General features: G+C 36.1%; 1 protein-coding gene across 10 annotated transcripts in view; it reads left to right on the top strand.

Moving 5' to 3' along the window:
* Nucleotides 1–13,790, top strand: part of MEF2C (myocyte enhancer factor 2C) — a 118,396-nt gene extending 104,606 nt beyond the window's left edge. For 6 of the 10 annotated variants that reach the window (XM_039383663.1, XM_039383671.1, XM_039383666.1 and 3 more), the window contains 5 exons: nucleotides 2,572–2,744; nucleotides 3,961–3,984; nucleotides 4,906–5,035; nucleotides 5,873–6,008; nucleotides 12,822–13,790. In XM_039383663.1, coding sequence (XP_039239597.1) covers nucleotides 2,572–2,744; nucleotides 3,961–3,984; nucleotides 4,906–5,035; nucleotides 5,873–6,008; nucleotides 12,822–13,143 — 785 coding nt within the window. In that variant the 3' untranslated portion in view covers nucleotides 13,144–13,790. The remainder of the gene's footprint in view (nucleotides 1–2,571; nucleotides 2,745–3,960; nucleotides 3,985–4,905; nucleotides 5,036–5,872; nucleotides 6,009–12,821) is intronic. The other 4 variants (XM_039383670.1, XM_039383669.1, XM_039383668.1 and 1 more) reach the window with 3 other exon arrangements.
* Nucleotides 13,791–16,160: the final 2,370 nt, after the last annotated feature.

Here is a 16,160-nt window from a genome sequence, read left to right as displayed (position 1 = left end):
GGGTTTCTGTATCGCTGGTTTAAGGTCCACAGTCTTACATTCCTGAATCCTCATTATACCAGAAGAATAACAATTTGGTGACTGGAAAGAGGAATGGTTATTACATGGCTCCAAAATGCTAGATGGCATAATATGCCATGAACAGCAGAAATCTCCTGGTAAAGAGAAGACTGCAATAGTTCTTTAAAAGAATTTGATGCTTTTAGATATAAATGTAAGAAATCTGATCACTGTTGAAACTATTTGACATCAGTAGGTAAATAAAATAAAGGTCAGATGAAAGTTTCTGAAGAGTTAAGGTTTGTACAGAAGCATTCTGTCTTTTAGTGTTTAATAGTGAATTAAATTAAGTAAATCTTATGTAGAAAACGGGAGTTCTTCTTGTAAGAGGTTTTATTCTCCAAAAATCACAATTACAAACAAACATATAGAGTACAGTGCATTCTGTTTTGCTATATATCTGCTTCAAAGACTTTTATTGTCAGTCTGTGAACAAATCCTCGTCATACAACAGATTTAACAGGGAGTTTTACGTCCTGCTGGTAAATATGTCCTGTATGAAACCAACACCAGAGAAAATCTACTTTTGCTTCAGTTCCTCCTGTTGATCACTTCTCAACACATTACTTTTTTAGTATTCAGTTTGTAAAAGATGAATTTTTAAAAGGCTCTGTGGCTTCTAGCAGAAAATATTGTCATACATTCAAAACGCCCCTTCTAATCTCACTGCCTCTAGTAACACATGGCATTAATTAGAGTATAATAGGTAACCAATCCATGTTGAGACCATTGTTTGTTTTTAAAAAAAAAGCCTACTGACACAAAATGGAAAATTCTCCACAGCGTTCTGCTGGTATAGCTTGATAAGTGTAAAATACACTTATTTTCATTAACATTTTATCTTACTAACTGTAAGATATTAGGGAAATAAACAACAGGATTAACTATGAAAAATATTTTAATACAAAATCTCTGAAGTGATCTTTGTGCTTTTAAGTTTTCATTTTTTTGTAAAGGCATGTGAGATCATGGTAATAAAGAAGCATGCAAATAAACAAGCCAGGCCAGAGCAGTTGCTAAAGGTACATCACAAATACAGAAGTCAAGCACTGTTTGATAATTTTCCTGTGTCCTAAGCCTAGTGTTCACAGTTCAGGGTCTTCCACAGCCTGAAGTGGTGTTTTTGTATTTAAAAGCCTTTGACAGATTTTATTTCTGTGGATTTGCTGATCTGATAAATACAATTAACTGATATGCTTGAGGATTAAAAACACGATTTAATCTTAATCATGCTTGGACCACTTCATTATCCTTAACCAGAAAAGCGAATCACTCTCATGTACTGTCATTTTTATGCCCACCTCATAGACATTATCGAATTTAGTTCCATAATCCATTTATGTCCTTTAGGGCTGTAAACTCCATTACATTGGCAGGGCAGGGGGAAGTGAGATGCTTCTTTTTCACTGACATTGGGATTACAGAGGAAATTTGAAGGTCCAGGTTTTCTGACCCGCAGGGCTCTGCCACTCTCACTAGCTCATCTTCTCACACGAATTCTAGGTTGTGTGTCACAGCTCCCGAACTATGAACAAAAGCTGAGCACAGAACAGCAAGTCTTCCCTAGCATGTTTTTGCTAGGTATTTGTGAAAGTTTTCTCTTTCTGTACTGGTTTTTGTTCTATTCCCGCTCTATGATTGGGCCGTTTCTGTATCTCTCTTGAGACTATGCAGACAGAATTTCAAGGTTAGGCTAAAAATCATCTTTTCCTCCAGACTTAGAAAGGTCTCATTTTAGTGGAACAGTAGGTAAGTAACCTTATGGAAATACAGTTGTCAGTCCTACGTGGTGACAGAAGGAAACCCTTTTCTGAAAAACGCAAATGAAGCATTTGCTTGTCAGAACTGTTCCTGGGGCCTGCAGCAGAGAAATGAAGATGAAAGATATGGTGGCATTTTCCAAATAAAGTTCTGATCTTGCTCCCATTGACTTTAGTGTTGACAGAATCAGATCCAAAAAGTGTTGTAAAAGAGAGCCAAAAGCATTTACAAATCTTCTTAGTCCTCCCACTGCCTTTTCTGGAAATTATAGCCTTGCTGTACTCATCCTTTGTTTAAAAGCAAAACAAAATCATGACCTACAAAGGGCTGAGTCAGTAAAGGCATGATGCTCTGTAGTTGTCGAGAAAACATGGAATAACTTTGACTTTTTTTAAGCCCTTAAATTATCTGACTTTCCTGATTCTCTTGTAAGGCAAATGTCAGATGCTGGCTGCTACAAGGGCACAGTATAATGTGTTATATACCACAGTGCTGTAAACAGAGTCATATAATAACATTAATTTCAGCACATCTCTAAGTTGTCAGCAGCCATGAGAGAAAGCATTTGAAGAACAATTGTTCCAAATATAACATGTGTTGTATTTTTCTATAAAGATATATGACATAGGTATTTACCGTGAGGTTTTTTATTTCACATTTTTAGTGTTGAGGTTTAAGAAATACAGTGGAGTGGGGTTTCTTTCTCCTTTTTTTTTCTTTATTTTTTTTTCTCTTTTATTACCTAAACAGGAAATGGATATGGCAACCCCCGCAACTCACCAGGTCTGCTGGTCTCACCTGGCAACTTGAACAAGAATATGCAAGCAAAATCTCCACCTCCGATGAATTTGGGAATGAACAACCGTAAACCAGATCTCCGTGTGCTTATTCCACCTGGCAGCAAGAATACCATGCCATCAGTGGTAATGCATTTTCAAAGCTTTTCTTTTTTTCTTTAGATAAGAGTTACTTGGGAATTTCAAGACTGGATCAAGCAATTAAATTATTGCTTGTTTGGTCTTTCTGTCTAACCCTTAAGGTTTGACATCAAGCTGAGAATGTAGGCTGAGCCTCTTTAATTACTTTTTTGAAGTCATATTTACTTCCTCCCTTTTTTCTGTTAGTTGCAAAATAGGAACTGTGTCCTACACAGTCTAAACTTCTGCAGTCTCTTTCCTACTAGCTGAAAGAGCCTTTCCAGGATTTGTTATAAAGGCTGAATTTAACCCGGAGTATTCCTAACTTATGTTTTTCCTAAATATTTAGGCACACAGACTCTCAGCAAATGGTATATTAGTTGTAAATAAATTAATTTGAACTCTATCACTCTGAGCTCCAAATTTTGTAATGATAAGAGGTAGTACATAGACAGAGCAAGAGAAAAAGAAGCATGAAATTTTGGTATCTCCTACCAGGATGAGTGAAATTTATGCAAGATATTGTGCTAGAAGGTTGAATTTGGATGGTTTCATGTGCATGTCTTGTAGTTCCCTTCCAAAAGTCAGTTAGTGTTTGCAAGTAAATCTTTTGTGAGTGATTTAATATTTAAAGTGAGCTTAATCTAAAAAGTATCTTGATGGTAAATTTAAGCAACAGTATAAATGCAGTTTTCCATTATATAACAGACATTATTAAAACAACTTCCAAATTGGTTACTTTATCTTGATGGAAAATAAATTAACCATCAAACTAGAACCCCCATAAATGTGATGCTGCCTTCTAAGTGAATAAGTACGAAATAGTCCTACAGGGCAATACTCAAAGTCAAACAAGGTGGTAATAAGCTGTCTGCATCAAATTATTTATTTCAGGGCCCTTAAAACAGATATTTTCCCTGGGGATTTTGTGAGTGGTCAGGTATAGTATGACAGTCTGCAACCGGTGGGACTGTGGAAGAAACAATGAATTCTTAGAGAAAGTCTTCTGCTGAAAAATGGATAAATTGCCCCTACAGCTGAGACAAACATTCCATTAGAAGGACAAATAAGAGATCTATGAGGTGTTATTTTTCCAAACTATGCTCTGAAAGTGTTTAATTTGCTACCCCTATCAGATGAAACTAAACCCTAAGCTAGAAACCTGCATCCTGGTAAATATTTATATTCACTAATTTTTAACACTCCTTTCCTATGCAATCAGTCTGAGGATGTTGATCTGCTTCTGGTAAGTGGTAATGATGTTCATCTTAACAACAAGGAAAAGAAAAACAGTTATTTTTCATTATGTAGTGAAATGTTGGTTGAAATAAAATGGAAAACACTACCATAATAAGTATATTGTGAACAGAAAGATCATTGTAATTTTTTAATACAACAGTATAGAAGACCAGATGTAGTTGTTGCACATATTCAAGTTATACCTGCTAGAATTAATCTTTCTTGTTACTGGTGCTTTGAAAGCATATAAACTTGTATTGTTAAAGGTGGTGCAGCCTTATGGTGGCTCTCTGGTCATTTTATCCTGCCGCTCACAGAATTAGAATTCTCTAGTGTAATTTTTACAGTGCAACATCTAATGCCCTTGAGTTAAAGCTAAGTGTGTAACTGCTGTGCTACCTAGGAGTCTTGAAGGTTTTTTTAATGACAAAAACTACTCTGAAATAGTCAGAGCACCATCTACTGGTAAGACTTCAGTGTTCAGCAGTCTGGACTTTCAAAATCCAGTGGAGCTGGGTTTGGGGGCTTTTGTTTCACCTTTTTTTTTTTTGTTTTGCTTTGTGGGTTTTGTTGGTGTTGTTTGTGGTTGGTTTTTTTCTGTTTGAGTGAAAAGAAAAACACTGGGAATTGAGCTTATATATTTCATAAGTTTTTCACGATCTGTTCTTCTACCCACAATAAAAGCAATCTTACAAGTTCAGTTACCTAGGAGATACTGATGTAATGTGTTACTATGGTGACAACTGGTCTCTTGAAGGCTTGTAAATGGTAGGGTTGGCAGAGTTCATCAAAGCCACATGTTAAAGGATTAATTTCTAGAAATTTGTATCAGCCTGTATTTCTCATGCACAGAACATACACAGAAAGCAAATACACTCAACTGACTTAAAACTAGTCAATAATATGTTTATTTTACTTACTTTAAAAGAATCAAAGGATAAATAACTCCCAGTCTGCTCAGTCATTGGCTACTCCAGTGGTTTCCGTAGCAACTCCTACTCTACCAGGGCAAGGGATGGGAGGATACCCATCAGCAATCTCAACAACATATGGTACTGGTAAGTATGCGTGCAGGATGCAAAGGATGGGGGAGGGAGCAAGGTGCTGACAAGTGTCTATCTTAGTACTAATGAATTAGCTAATGTTTTTTGGGAGAAACTGAAAAATTCATAGCTGATATGCTTTTGCACTACATTTGCTTATTCCGTACCTGTCACTAACTTCAGACACATCTATTTTGAAGTCAACTGTCTTGTTTGAATGGAAGACTGATTTGGTAGCTTTCTTTCCTTGGCTTTAATAAAATTATTAAAAAAAAAAAGTAACTTAAAAGACAGTTCTTAGTCTTCTTTAGAAGTAATTTCATGTGGTTGAGTGCACCATCCTAACACCATGAGGGTAGTGGGAAGGAGCAGCTTCAGTGTCTCCACACCAGAGTTCAGTAACTTTGTGGGCTATCACAGAGTTACCTGGGAGGGCATAGAAATGAAGCCTCCAGAGATCCATTCCAATTCCTGTTGTGTATTGCTACTGTTCAGAAACAGGCTTCCTGCTGGGTTCTGCAAGGAAGACTGTAACCAAAATATTATGTTCTTCAATTCTTTCTGACAGTGCATCTGTAGTTATGGTGGATATACAGTCTAAGAATGCTTTGGATCTTTCAAACCCAATAAAGCCCTGCTAAATTACAGAATAATTATTAGTGCATTATTTGCTCCCAAGTTAATGAGTTGAGGGAAGAGGAAGGTTTGCTTTTTCTGCTGCAACTTAATGTGATTGGTGTAATTAAAATTAAAAGGCTTATAAAATGACGCGAACATTACTATGCTAGTTGTTGTTTAATTGCTTCCTCTTTAATTCTCTCTTAATTATTGTCTTTCTGTTTTCAAATCCAGAATATTCTCTGAGTAGTGCAGATATATCATCTCTCTCTGGGTTTAACACAGCCAGTGCTCTTCATCTTGGTTCTGTGACTGGCTGGCAACAGCAACACCTACACAACATGCCACCATCTGCCCTCAGTCAATTGGGGTAAGCAGTGTTTTCTTTCTTTTACTGTCCTAGAATGACTTCAGACTCCCCAGTAATTCCAAATGTAAAATATGTCAAGATAACGTATCAGCACATATTTACTCTGTGTAAAAATTCCATTTTGCAAAACTGGAACTATGTATTCAATGTAAAGTTTGCTAAGTAGCTACTCTGTGTCCATGACATTTTCTCAATAGTGTACTCTCTATGTTTTAGTTTTTATTTCTTTAAATAGCATTTTTTTCAATACTAAAACCAAGCTGAACACCTATTGTACTATTGCTATATTTTGCTGTTTATGCTTTTTATTTCCAGTTACTGTAGCACAAACATTTACAGTAAACTTGAAATTTTTCTAAATATTTTTAATCAAGTAGGAATTACACAATTATTTGACCTGAGATTAAGCCTTAACCTAATCTAATAATCACACACTCCCTTCTGCTCAACTCTGACATTCAAGTTTAATTTCTTTGGAAATTATTTCTATGAGAAAATAGCATAATTAGACCTCAGAACTGCAAGCCCACAAAAGTCATTGTGATGTGCTGGTGTTGAGGAGGACAGGTATTCCTGTCCTCTAGGGGCTAATTTTGAGGCATTTATTCAAGTTTTGGAGAAGCACTCTGCTCAATCATTTCACAATCTTTAGAAGTATGAAAATTCACAGAGAGAGATCACCTAATGCATTCTTGAACATGCAATGTCTTGGCTCATTGAAGTGAACAGGTGTATGATTTTCAAAAATTCTGATACCTTCAATTTCTATTGAGTAAGAACGTAGGCAGGCACCAGTGTGGCACACATAGGCCTGTATGAGTAGAAATGTTTGAATTTTAAAAATTTCAGTTACAAAAATAGAAGCTGAAAACAGCAGAAGTGTATTTATGAGGGGTAATTTAATTCAGATGCATTTGAATTTTTTTTTTCAGAAAGAGGTGTTTGCACATATGCTATTTTTTCTTCAAGATGGTTGCCATAATGTGGAACTGTTTAATACTATAAATGTGGCTTAAACTTCAAAATTCTCCTTCTAGTTTATCCAAATGTTTTTTGTAGCTTATTCTGATATCTTTATCATGTACAGACAATCTGGGCTTTTAAGGACAGCTGGACAAGTGTCTCAAAGGAAAAAAAAAATTAAAACTCATTTCTATGTAAATAAGTATATATAGATACTAATGATATAAAAATATACAATTGAAGTAGTAGCTGAGATAGGAAGAAATAGTCTTAATATCTTTCTCTTACACTTCTGTTTTCTTTTTGAGTTTGCACCGTTTCTGAGGCAGCATTCAGACTAAAGGTTCAACTAAAGACATAAATAAAGTCTTGGATTGAAGGCTCACATTCGATATTGATGTATAAATTTACAATAAGCTGATTGTTTTCAGTGGCATACCTAAGAATGTAATAAGGCTATTTGGTTAACAAAAAAAATGTATAAATTAAATCCTAAACTAACTACATGCCTTTTCAGATATGTCACACATCATGATTTGTTTCTAATCCATATCACAGAACGTCAAAGTGTAATGACTGTGGCTGTGGAATATATTCTGAGTTGCTATTTTTATTAATATTCTTTCAGTGATTTGTAAATGAATTCAGCTATGAAAGCTGCTTCACTGACAGTTCTGGAGAAGTCTTCTATCTCTGCAGAAAACCATAAACCTTTATTTTAGTCACTGAGTTCTGCATGCAAAAATACCTGTGCTAACTTTTGGATTATTTGAAAAACTTGAAATTATATAGAACATATTCAGTCCATGTCAAGCTGAGCTAGAATTTGCAGGAAGATTTAAAAATCAAACAAAATTACAGTCATCCTCATATATTTGATAAATTACATCTAGAAAACTTTTGACAACTTTGCTGTCTCAGGTCCTATACTGAACAGATTTGGCAACTGTGAGATGTTTGTTGTTAACAGTAGGCTGTAAAGATCTGTGGGAAAACCGGTGAGTTAGTGGAAGAGACATTCTAGTTCTCCTTCAGGTTTTGTTTTTCACCAAAGTCTAAAGGTGAAAACCAACTCTACTTCTGCAGTGCTTGACAGAAGAATTTGGTTAGTAATAGAATAGGACACGGTTAGATGTATTAGCATGCTCCAGATAAGTCCCCAACAATTTCAGCAGCATTGTCAGAACCATCTTTAAGGTAATTGGAAAAGATCTCTGCAACCTGGCTCTTAATTCAGGTTGACTCTGCAATTAACAGTCATACTAGTGCTGGTTTACTTAAGGGCAAATACCTGAGGACAGGGTTCATTTTCCCTGTCTGTGCAGCTTTTGGCGTTTTGCAGAGCCTGGTGAACAGCATAACGATGTAGAGCCTGGATATAACTGGAACATTAAAACAAGATAGACTTTTCAACTTTTTAGGTTAAAAAGCAAAATGGTATTTTCATGGTCTTTTAAATGAGTCTGCATCTGGAAAAAGATACACAAATTCTATTGAAAATCATTCCCTCCCAGACTTTGGGATTTGATCTGAATATTGCTTCAATGTCTCTTACAGAGAGAGTTACTGCTTGTTTCACATGTACCAAAGAGTCTAACAGAAATTAATTGCTGATAACCAGAAGAGAAATTCATTCCAAACTTTGTAATAGAGGATTCAAATTTTTTAGTCACAAATCCATTACATGGAAATTCCAAATTTCCAAACATGGAAATTTTCCAAAGTCATATGTACTGTTGACTTATTCTGTGACCCTTAGATAGCAAGATTATTACTTAGCAATGGTTATTTTTGTTTATATAATAACTGCAGCTAAATATAGGCAAATATCCTCCACTGAAGCATTTTTACTGAAAAATTTATGTACAGTGACATCATGTTTAATGAATTTGTATCAGTTCTGCCAATCTGCTTGTGTTGAATAAAAAGCTCATATATTTCAGGTTGAGCCTTTTATTCTTATGCCTGTATTGGAAATAAGATGTTCCAGTGATTCAGTTTCATGTTACTATTTGTTTAGAAAGGTCTTCTTAAAAAGTGTAAATCCTAATGTGTGAGAGCTAATCAAAATACCTTGACACAGAAATTCTTATTCTGCTGTTACTTTGACCAAAAAAATATATATTAAAAAAACACAAACAACAACAACAAAAAAATCTACCTTAAGAAAAAACAAAGGGGAGAAAGATTGCATTGTTAGCAAGTCAAAAATATCCTCTGTTCTCCTACCTACAAATTAGCACGTAACTAAAGTTGCATAACTAAATTTTGCAGTGAATTTTCAATGGTTCATTACTTGTATTTATGGGGGAAAATTACATGAAATGAGAAAGTAAACTAATTTAGAGATGCAAGTGTGTAGGTATGTCAGGCTCCATCTTCCTTCAATAGACTACTTTCTCCTCCTGGAAAAGCCTACCTGGTGCATGTTCATGTCCTCACTCGTCACCTACTCAGACCTGCACTTCTACCTGTGCATGCTGAGCTTCAGTACCAGTTGGAGATTCAAACAGGTGGAGACACACACAGAACTGATCTCACTGGCATCAGTGAGGACCAAACTCCCTTCCAAGCTCATGACACCCTGTCGTGCTCCCCACCTCTCACACAGCAGAGCTGTGTAGTTCTTCCATGTGGAACCCAGATAAGAACCAGCATTTCTCCATGTGCCCATCATAATCTAAATAAACATCACATTTTCACTACACTGGTCTCAACAGGAACTGCTGTGCCAAATTAAAACATTCATTTTCTTCATTGTCCCCATGAAATGAAGTATTTTCATACAATATATGGGAAAAGGTGATGATGTCAACATGAGTGGACTGCCAGGCACCTATTGAGTGCACATAATTATATGCAAACATTTGAAGTCATTTCCTTTATTTTCTCAGTGGGTTTCCTGTATTCAAATCTTTGTTTTCCAGAGAATTTAGTGTAGGTTTGAAATGATAAAAACAGGTCGTGCTTGAACAAAAATCATGTCATTACATGAAGCAACAGTGTAAAATATGCATTGATACATATCAGCTGTTTGTACACTCACACACGTATATAGGAAATTAAATCATTTTGTAACAGGCACAATTCTCTTTTTTTATAATAGACCTTCTATTCTAAATAGAGATCAAGCCTCTGTTTAGAATATGGGTCTAAAGGCTGCACCTAAATATGTATTATTTCACCATTCACATATATGTGTAACAGTAGGTTTCCCTTGTAAGAGACCATTTTAGCTTAGATGAGATTCTCAGAAAAATATTTCAGAAAATGTTAATGAAATAATGTAAATTGCAGTCCAATAAATAGATATTAAAACTCAGAAATAGTTTCAGCAGGAAAAGACTATATTTTAAAAGAAAAAAAAATATTGTGAATAAAAATAATTGCTGCAATTTATTTATATTGTTTTAAACCTCAAAAATTCAGTCCTGACCTGCCAAAATGACTTCTTAAACTTTTTAAAATTTATTTAAAAAAAAAATGTTCAAAATGCAAATCAACCTGAAGCATTTATAAAACTGCCTCCAATTTGTATGCCGGGTATTTATGTAACCCTGCTAGTGAATCACAAGGAATCTGTAGAAAAGTCTATAGAAATGCATTCTCATATTCACTTCTGAAGCACTGTTAAAAAGGCAATATTGCAGTACAGCAATACTAGCTATCTTTCATTGAAAATTCAGCTTATCCCTCTAGATTTATTCCGCTGGGGGCTGTCACACGATAGAATGCAAGTACGTTCCATGTGAACACATTTGACTGAATATGGTTATTTTTATCTAGCATGGGTTTTTTAGTTATCCCCAGCATGCAAAGTGACATGTCATTTGCTCAAATCAAACACTTCTAAATCAAATCCGCAGGCTCCACCATCCTTTATAATGGGACTTTTAGGTTTAGCTATAAACTTAGCATCTAAAATCATGTGTAATCTTATCATACATGCTAAACTGACAGCTTGTTTACTCAGGTAAAGTCCTAGGATCTCCTAAGCAACTGAAAAATTAAGTCACTGGAAATTAAAAGCAAAAAAAAAAGGGGCATAAATGTATATTTGATTCTTGTTGGTTTCTTTTTAACAAGTTTTCAGGAAGCGTGGAATATTCCACTAAGTTGGAATGGCAAAGTCTTATATTTACAGTGTTCTCTATGTGTTAATTTAATATCTACAAAAGCAAAAGCAAAGAAAATGTGCTCTTTACAAAAAAAAAAAAAACAATAACAATAAATGCTACATTTGCTACTGTGAGTGCTATTACTCTTGAACTCCATAATTTATGAAAGGGCTTGTTGCAGATTTGGCACTATCATCTGTATAGGAATGAAGGGTAGATAAAAGCCATTGGAGGTAGAGCATCCTGTTCTCTTTAGTTTCTAACAGGATCCATTCATTATTAAACACTGCAGTAATTCCTGATAAAAGCAGCTGATATCATTCAATATTGAAGCCATGTAGTTTTATTTTAAATCCGTCAGAAGAAAAAAATCCATTTTGTCTTTCATCATAGTAGTAAATGTTGTTTAAGCCAATCTCAGTTCTCAGTTGATGAGATACCAGGAAAAGTGGAGCCTTTCAATAAACGAAAAGACCACATCTAAACTTAACTGTGTCTTCTCTATGCTTAAAAATTGCTTCCAAGTCCCAGGGTTGCACCTTCTTGCATTAAAAATGCCTGCATGTGGCTTTGGGTTTAAAATCCTGTGAAGCCAAGTGGTCTGTTGCCCCTACTGCCTTCCTCCCCATGTATAAATAAAAACTCATGAGTAGAAACCTTGAAACTGTGTTTCTGGGGTTAGACACTAACTTCAGCCTAGCAGATGGTCTCTGAAGTGGAACTTGGGACATGGAACTTGCGTGTCGAGAACTCTATTTTAATAACAAAAGGTCAGGTTTTGCCAGGAGGTGGTGCTTTTGTACAAAATATTTTGCCGATACAAGTGAGCTCATTTCTTCCAGAGATAATGCATGTTCTCAGTATTCACTCTGCTCCCTGCTTGTTTCATCTTTCCTCTACCATTACCTGTCCACAAAAATGCACGGGAAAAAAAAAAAAAAAAGACCTTAGAATAATTATACAGCTTGCCTTGAAAAAGTTAAAAAGTTTCAGTGTAGTATTCTGTCTGCTACCAGCATCCTCTGAGCTTGTCTGTCCTACATGCAAACAGTATAGGCCTCTGACAACTACTTTTCAGCAACTCTTTGGTAGTTTATGCAAAAGTGTTCTGGATTGAATTACAGATTCATAGATTTAAACCGTAGAATCATATCTCAATCCTCACTGTCTATGCTATTTTATTCCTGTTGATGCTAGGACCAGTAATTTTAACTCTATTCTGAAAGGTAAAGGTGTAAAAAGTACCAGGCCAGATTTCTTTTTGTTTCTGTTTTGCATCTAAAGTCACATGTCAAAATGAAGAGCGATAAAAGCAGTTGGGTGCGTTCAAGTTAATTGGATTCATCCCAGCATAAAGCCCATGCCTTCCCTGTCTCAACCAGTGCATACACACGCACAGCATTAGTTACACAGAAACCTGCAGGTGGTTCCAACAGTGCAAAGGCTCGCTTCGCCAAAGTTGTGGTGACACTTGATTTTAAAATAAAAGGAGACAGAGAGATTGAAAGCAAGACGTCCTTCCAAACTGAGGTCATGTCCCACTCAAGTCAACCACATTGTGGTGCTTTCATCTCCTGGAATTTGTGAATTCTGCCTGTGCAACAGTCCTCGTGCTCTCTGTGCACACTTGTCCTGCGCGAGCCTTTACACTGGTGTTTTGTGTGAGTGTTTGTGCATATCTGGGGGCTCCATGCCTCCTCCGTCTGTAACTGGGTTTCCTTTCCTCCTACAGAGCTTGCACTAGCACTCATTTATCTCAGAGTACAAATCTCTCCCTGCCTTCTACTCAAAGCCTCAACATCAAGTCAGAACCTGTTTCTCCTCCTAGAGACCGTACCGCCACACCATCGAGATACCCACAGCACACGCGCCATGAGGCGGGGAGATCTCCTGTTGACAGTTTGAGCAGCTGTAGCAGTTCCTATGATGGAAGTGACCGAGAAGATCACCGGAACGAATTCCACTCCCCCATTGGACTCACCAGACCTTCGCCGGACGAAAGGGAAAGCCCCTCTGTCAAGCGCATGCGGCTCTCTGAAGGATGGGCAACATGATAACATTATTACCTATTAGTTGGTTTTTTTTTTCTTGCAGTGTGTGTGTGCTATACTTTAATGGGGGGAGGGGGGAGGGGTCGATATGCATTATATGTGCTGTGTGTGAAAAAAAAAAGTCAGGTACTCTGTTTTGTAAAAGTACTTTTAAATTGCCTCAGTGATGCAGTATAAGGATAAACAGAAATGCTGAGATAAGCTTAGCACTTGAGTTGTACAACAGAACACTTGTACAAACTAGATTTTAAGGCTAACTTCTTTTCACTGTTGTGCTCCCTTGCAAAATGTATGTTACAATAGATAGTGTCATGTTGCAGGTTCAACGTTATTTACATGTAAATAGACAAAAGGAAAACATTTGCCAGAAATGGCAGATCTTTACTGAGAGAGAAAGCAGCTGTTATGCAACATATAGAAAATGTACAGATGTTTTGACAGACCCAGCAGTTGGGTGGCCATGAATTGATGCTAGAAAGAGACTGGGTCACCTAACATACTGAAAATGCTCACAAACATGCAAGCATATTTTTAGAGTATGGAACTCATTTAAAAAGGATCAAAATGTTTAAAGAGGACCATACTTGTAAAAATGTTGAGTTCGAGGGCTGATATATTTAATTTTAAAAATTCTGGGTCTGCATCACTTATTAAATAAAAAAAAAGGTATACAAATATGTACATTACATTTTGCTTATTTTCATATTAAGAAGTAAGACAGAGTTTGCAAAGCTTTTGTGGCTTTTGTAGTTTCCTTAAGCCAAAATGTGTTCTTTTTTCCTTGAAAGCTTTGCTAATCTTTTAAACAGTCCTGAAGAAACAAACAAAAAAGGACTTTTTGTATAGAAAGCACTACCCTAAGCCTTGAGGAACTCCATGCTTTGCTAACCAAGATAACTGTTTTCTCTTTGCAGAAGTTTTGGTTTTGAAATGTGTATTTCTAATTATATAAAATATTAAGAATCTTTTAAAAAAATCTGTGAAATTAACATGCTTGTGTATAGCTTTCTAATATATATAATAATTATGGTAATAGCAAAAGTTTTTGTTATCTTAATAGTGGGGAATTATATTTGTGCAGTTGCACATTTAACTATTTTCTTTCGGTTTTCTTTTACTGCGTATACATTTTACAGATCAAAGTCAGCTGTTGAAAGACTGATCTGTAAACAGTTAGACTTTACCCACGGTGTAACAACCTAAATCATTTTAATACAGCATTTTACAATCATTTGGGTGAACTGCAATCCATTGTATATACTGATTAGTTCTTTCATGCTGTTTTGTGCATTGTACAAGTTAAGGGCCCTTCTATTACTTAATGTCCTGCGTATCTTGTAGTTTTCCATGGGTTAAATGACAAAGTGGCGTAACTTGGCCCTTTCTCATTAATGAAGCTGGTATTCTGCCTGTCAGAATTGGGTGTGCAGCTCGAACGGCTGTCAGCTACGTGAGTGCAAGTGAATATGTGCTGAAGCAGCAGAGAGAGGCAAAGGGAGGGATCAGCACAAACGTGCCTTGTATAAAGATTACTCCCCTCTCTCACAGACATAAAACTTCTAGAGACATCATCAGTTAGAGGATCATTCAAAGTCGATTGATCTTACACAGCCAATGTTGGCCATCAGGTCCCTGGTTCTCACGGACCTCTGCAGTCACGTCATCTAACAGTGGGCACGTTGTTGAGCAACGCTCCCTGTATGTTTACACCGGAGCAGGACTTGCTTTAGCATATGGCATCCACATTTTGTCCAGCCTCATATTGTTCCTTTGACTATAGATTGACCAGAGGGAATGTGTCATTTTCTTCAAGTCCCTCTTTGTCCCTCTTGTTTATTAGAAGAAAAAATGGTGTATTCAAGTGTTTCAGTTTAATCTTTCTGTTGGAGGGGAAAAGTGTTTAAGCAAAATGTTAGTGCCATAGTAAAACTGTAATATATCTCCTTTTTTCAAGAGTCCTTCCAGGTCTCGCCTACATACACTGACACCATGATGAAGGATATAGCTGCAGCAGTGAAATGTCAACACAAAATATTTTGTTAAGGGAAATCCACACTCTTTTTTCCAGCTATGTGTGCAGTTGCTGTGCACTGCTCAATGATGGAGTGTACCTCTCTGTAGTAGAGAATGATGATCAGACTACGGTGTGCATTAGGACATAGGCTCTTCACTTATCATGACTTTACAGAAGCCTGCCTTCCAGGCACTCTCAGCCGTGCAGGGGCTAGTGTATAATCTGGAAACTCCTTAAGCAGAATACTGTGCTACTAATGCGTCTATCTTATCTCGTGGAGCAAACTGCAGGGTAAACAAAGATACGCATGTTTTAAAAAAAAAAAAAAAAAAAAAAAAAAAAAAAAAAAAAAAAAAAAAAAAAAAAAAAAAAAAAAAAAAAAAAAGCACGAAAAGAAAAAAAAAGTCAAATGGGGCCCGTGATTAAGTTTAAAACACAAAAAGACCTGTTTTTGAAACCACTTTCTTCACCTTCAGATGAATCTATACACATAATCTCTTCTGAGAATTTTAAACTTTGGCGTGTCAAAAATATGCAAATATATCACAAATGTACCTTGTCATTTCAAGAAAAAAATACAACTTTATTGGTATTGTAGTAGAAACTTGTCAGTGGGGAAGGGGATTTGGTCTATTGATATATGAAGAATAGCCATATTAATAGTTTACCTTGCGATTTGCCTCAGCAACGCATGAAAAAAAAAGATATCATATTTAATGAAGATGCAGTGTAATATATTACTGCAAGTAACTAAGCAGAAAGTAGCGTGAAAAGTATTGCCTGGGCAATTTATATTAACTCTGACAGTGATTTTTGTATAAACACAAGTAGAACAGAATCACGTGAAAACAAATGCCAGTCAGCCCTCTTGTTCCTGCTGCAGAGGGCAACTAACTTATACTGGCAAAATTGTGGGGGATAATGCATATTTGCAAACTGATCTAATGATAAGAAGCACAACTTTGATTGTGAAGTCACTTTCTGTAAACTATAACTGTCTACCTTT

This window comes from Pipra filicauda, unplaced genomic scaffold, assembly GCF_003945595.2.
Source record: "Pipra filicauda isolate LSUMZ 115617 unplaced genomic scaffold, ASM394559v2 scaffold31_size4109673_pilon, whole genome shotgun sequence".
NCBI classification, from domain to species: domain Eukaryota; kingdom Metazoa; phylum Chordata; class Aves; order Passeriformes; family Pipridae; genus Pipra; species Pipra filicauda.
This window is presented reverse-complemented; position numbering and strand designations above follow the sequence as displayed.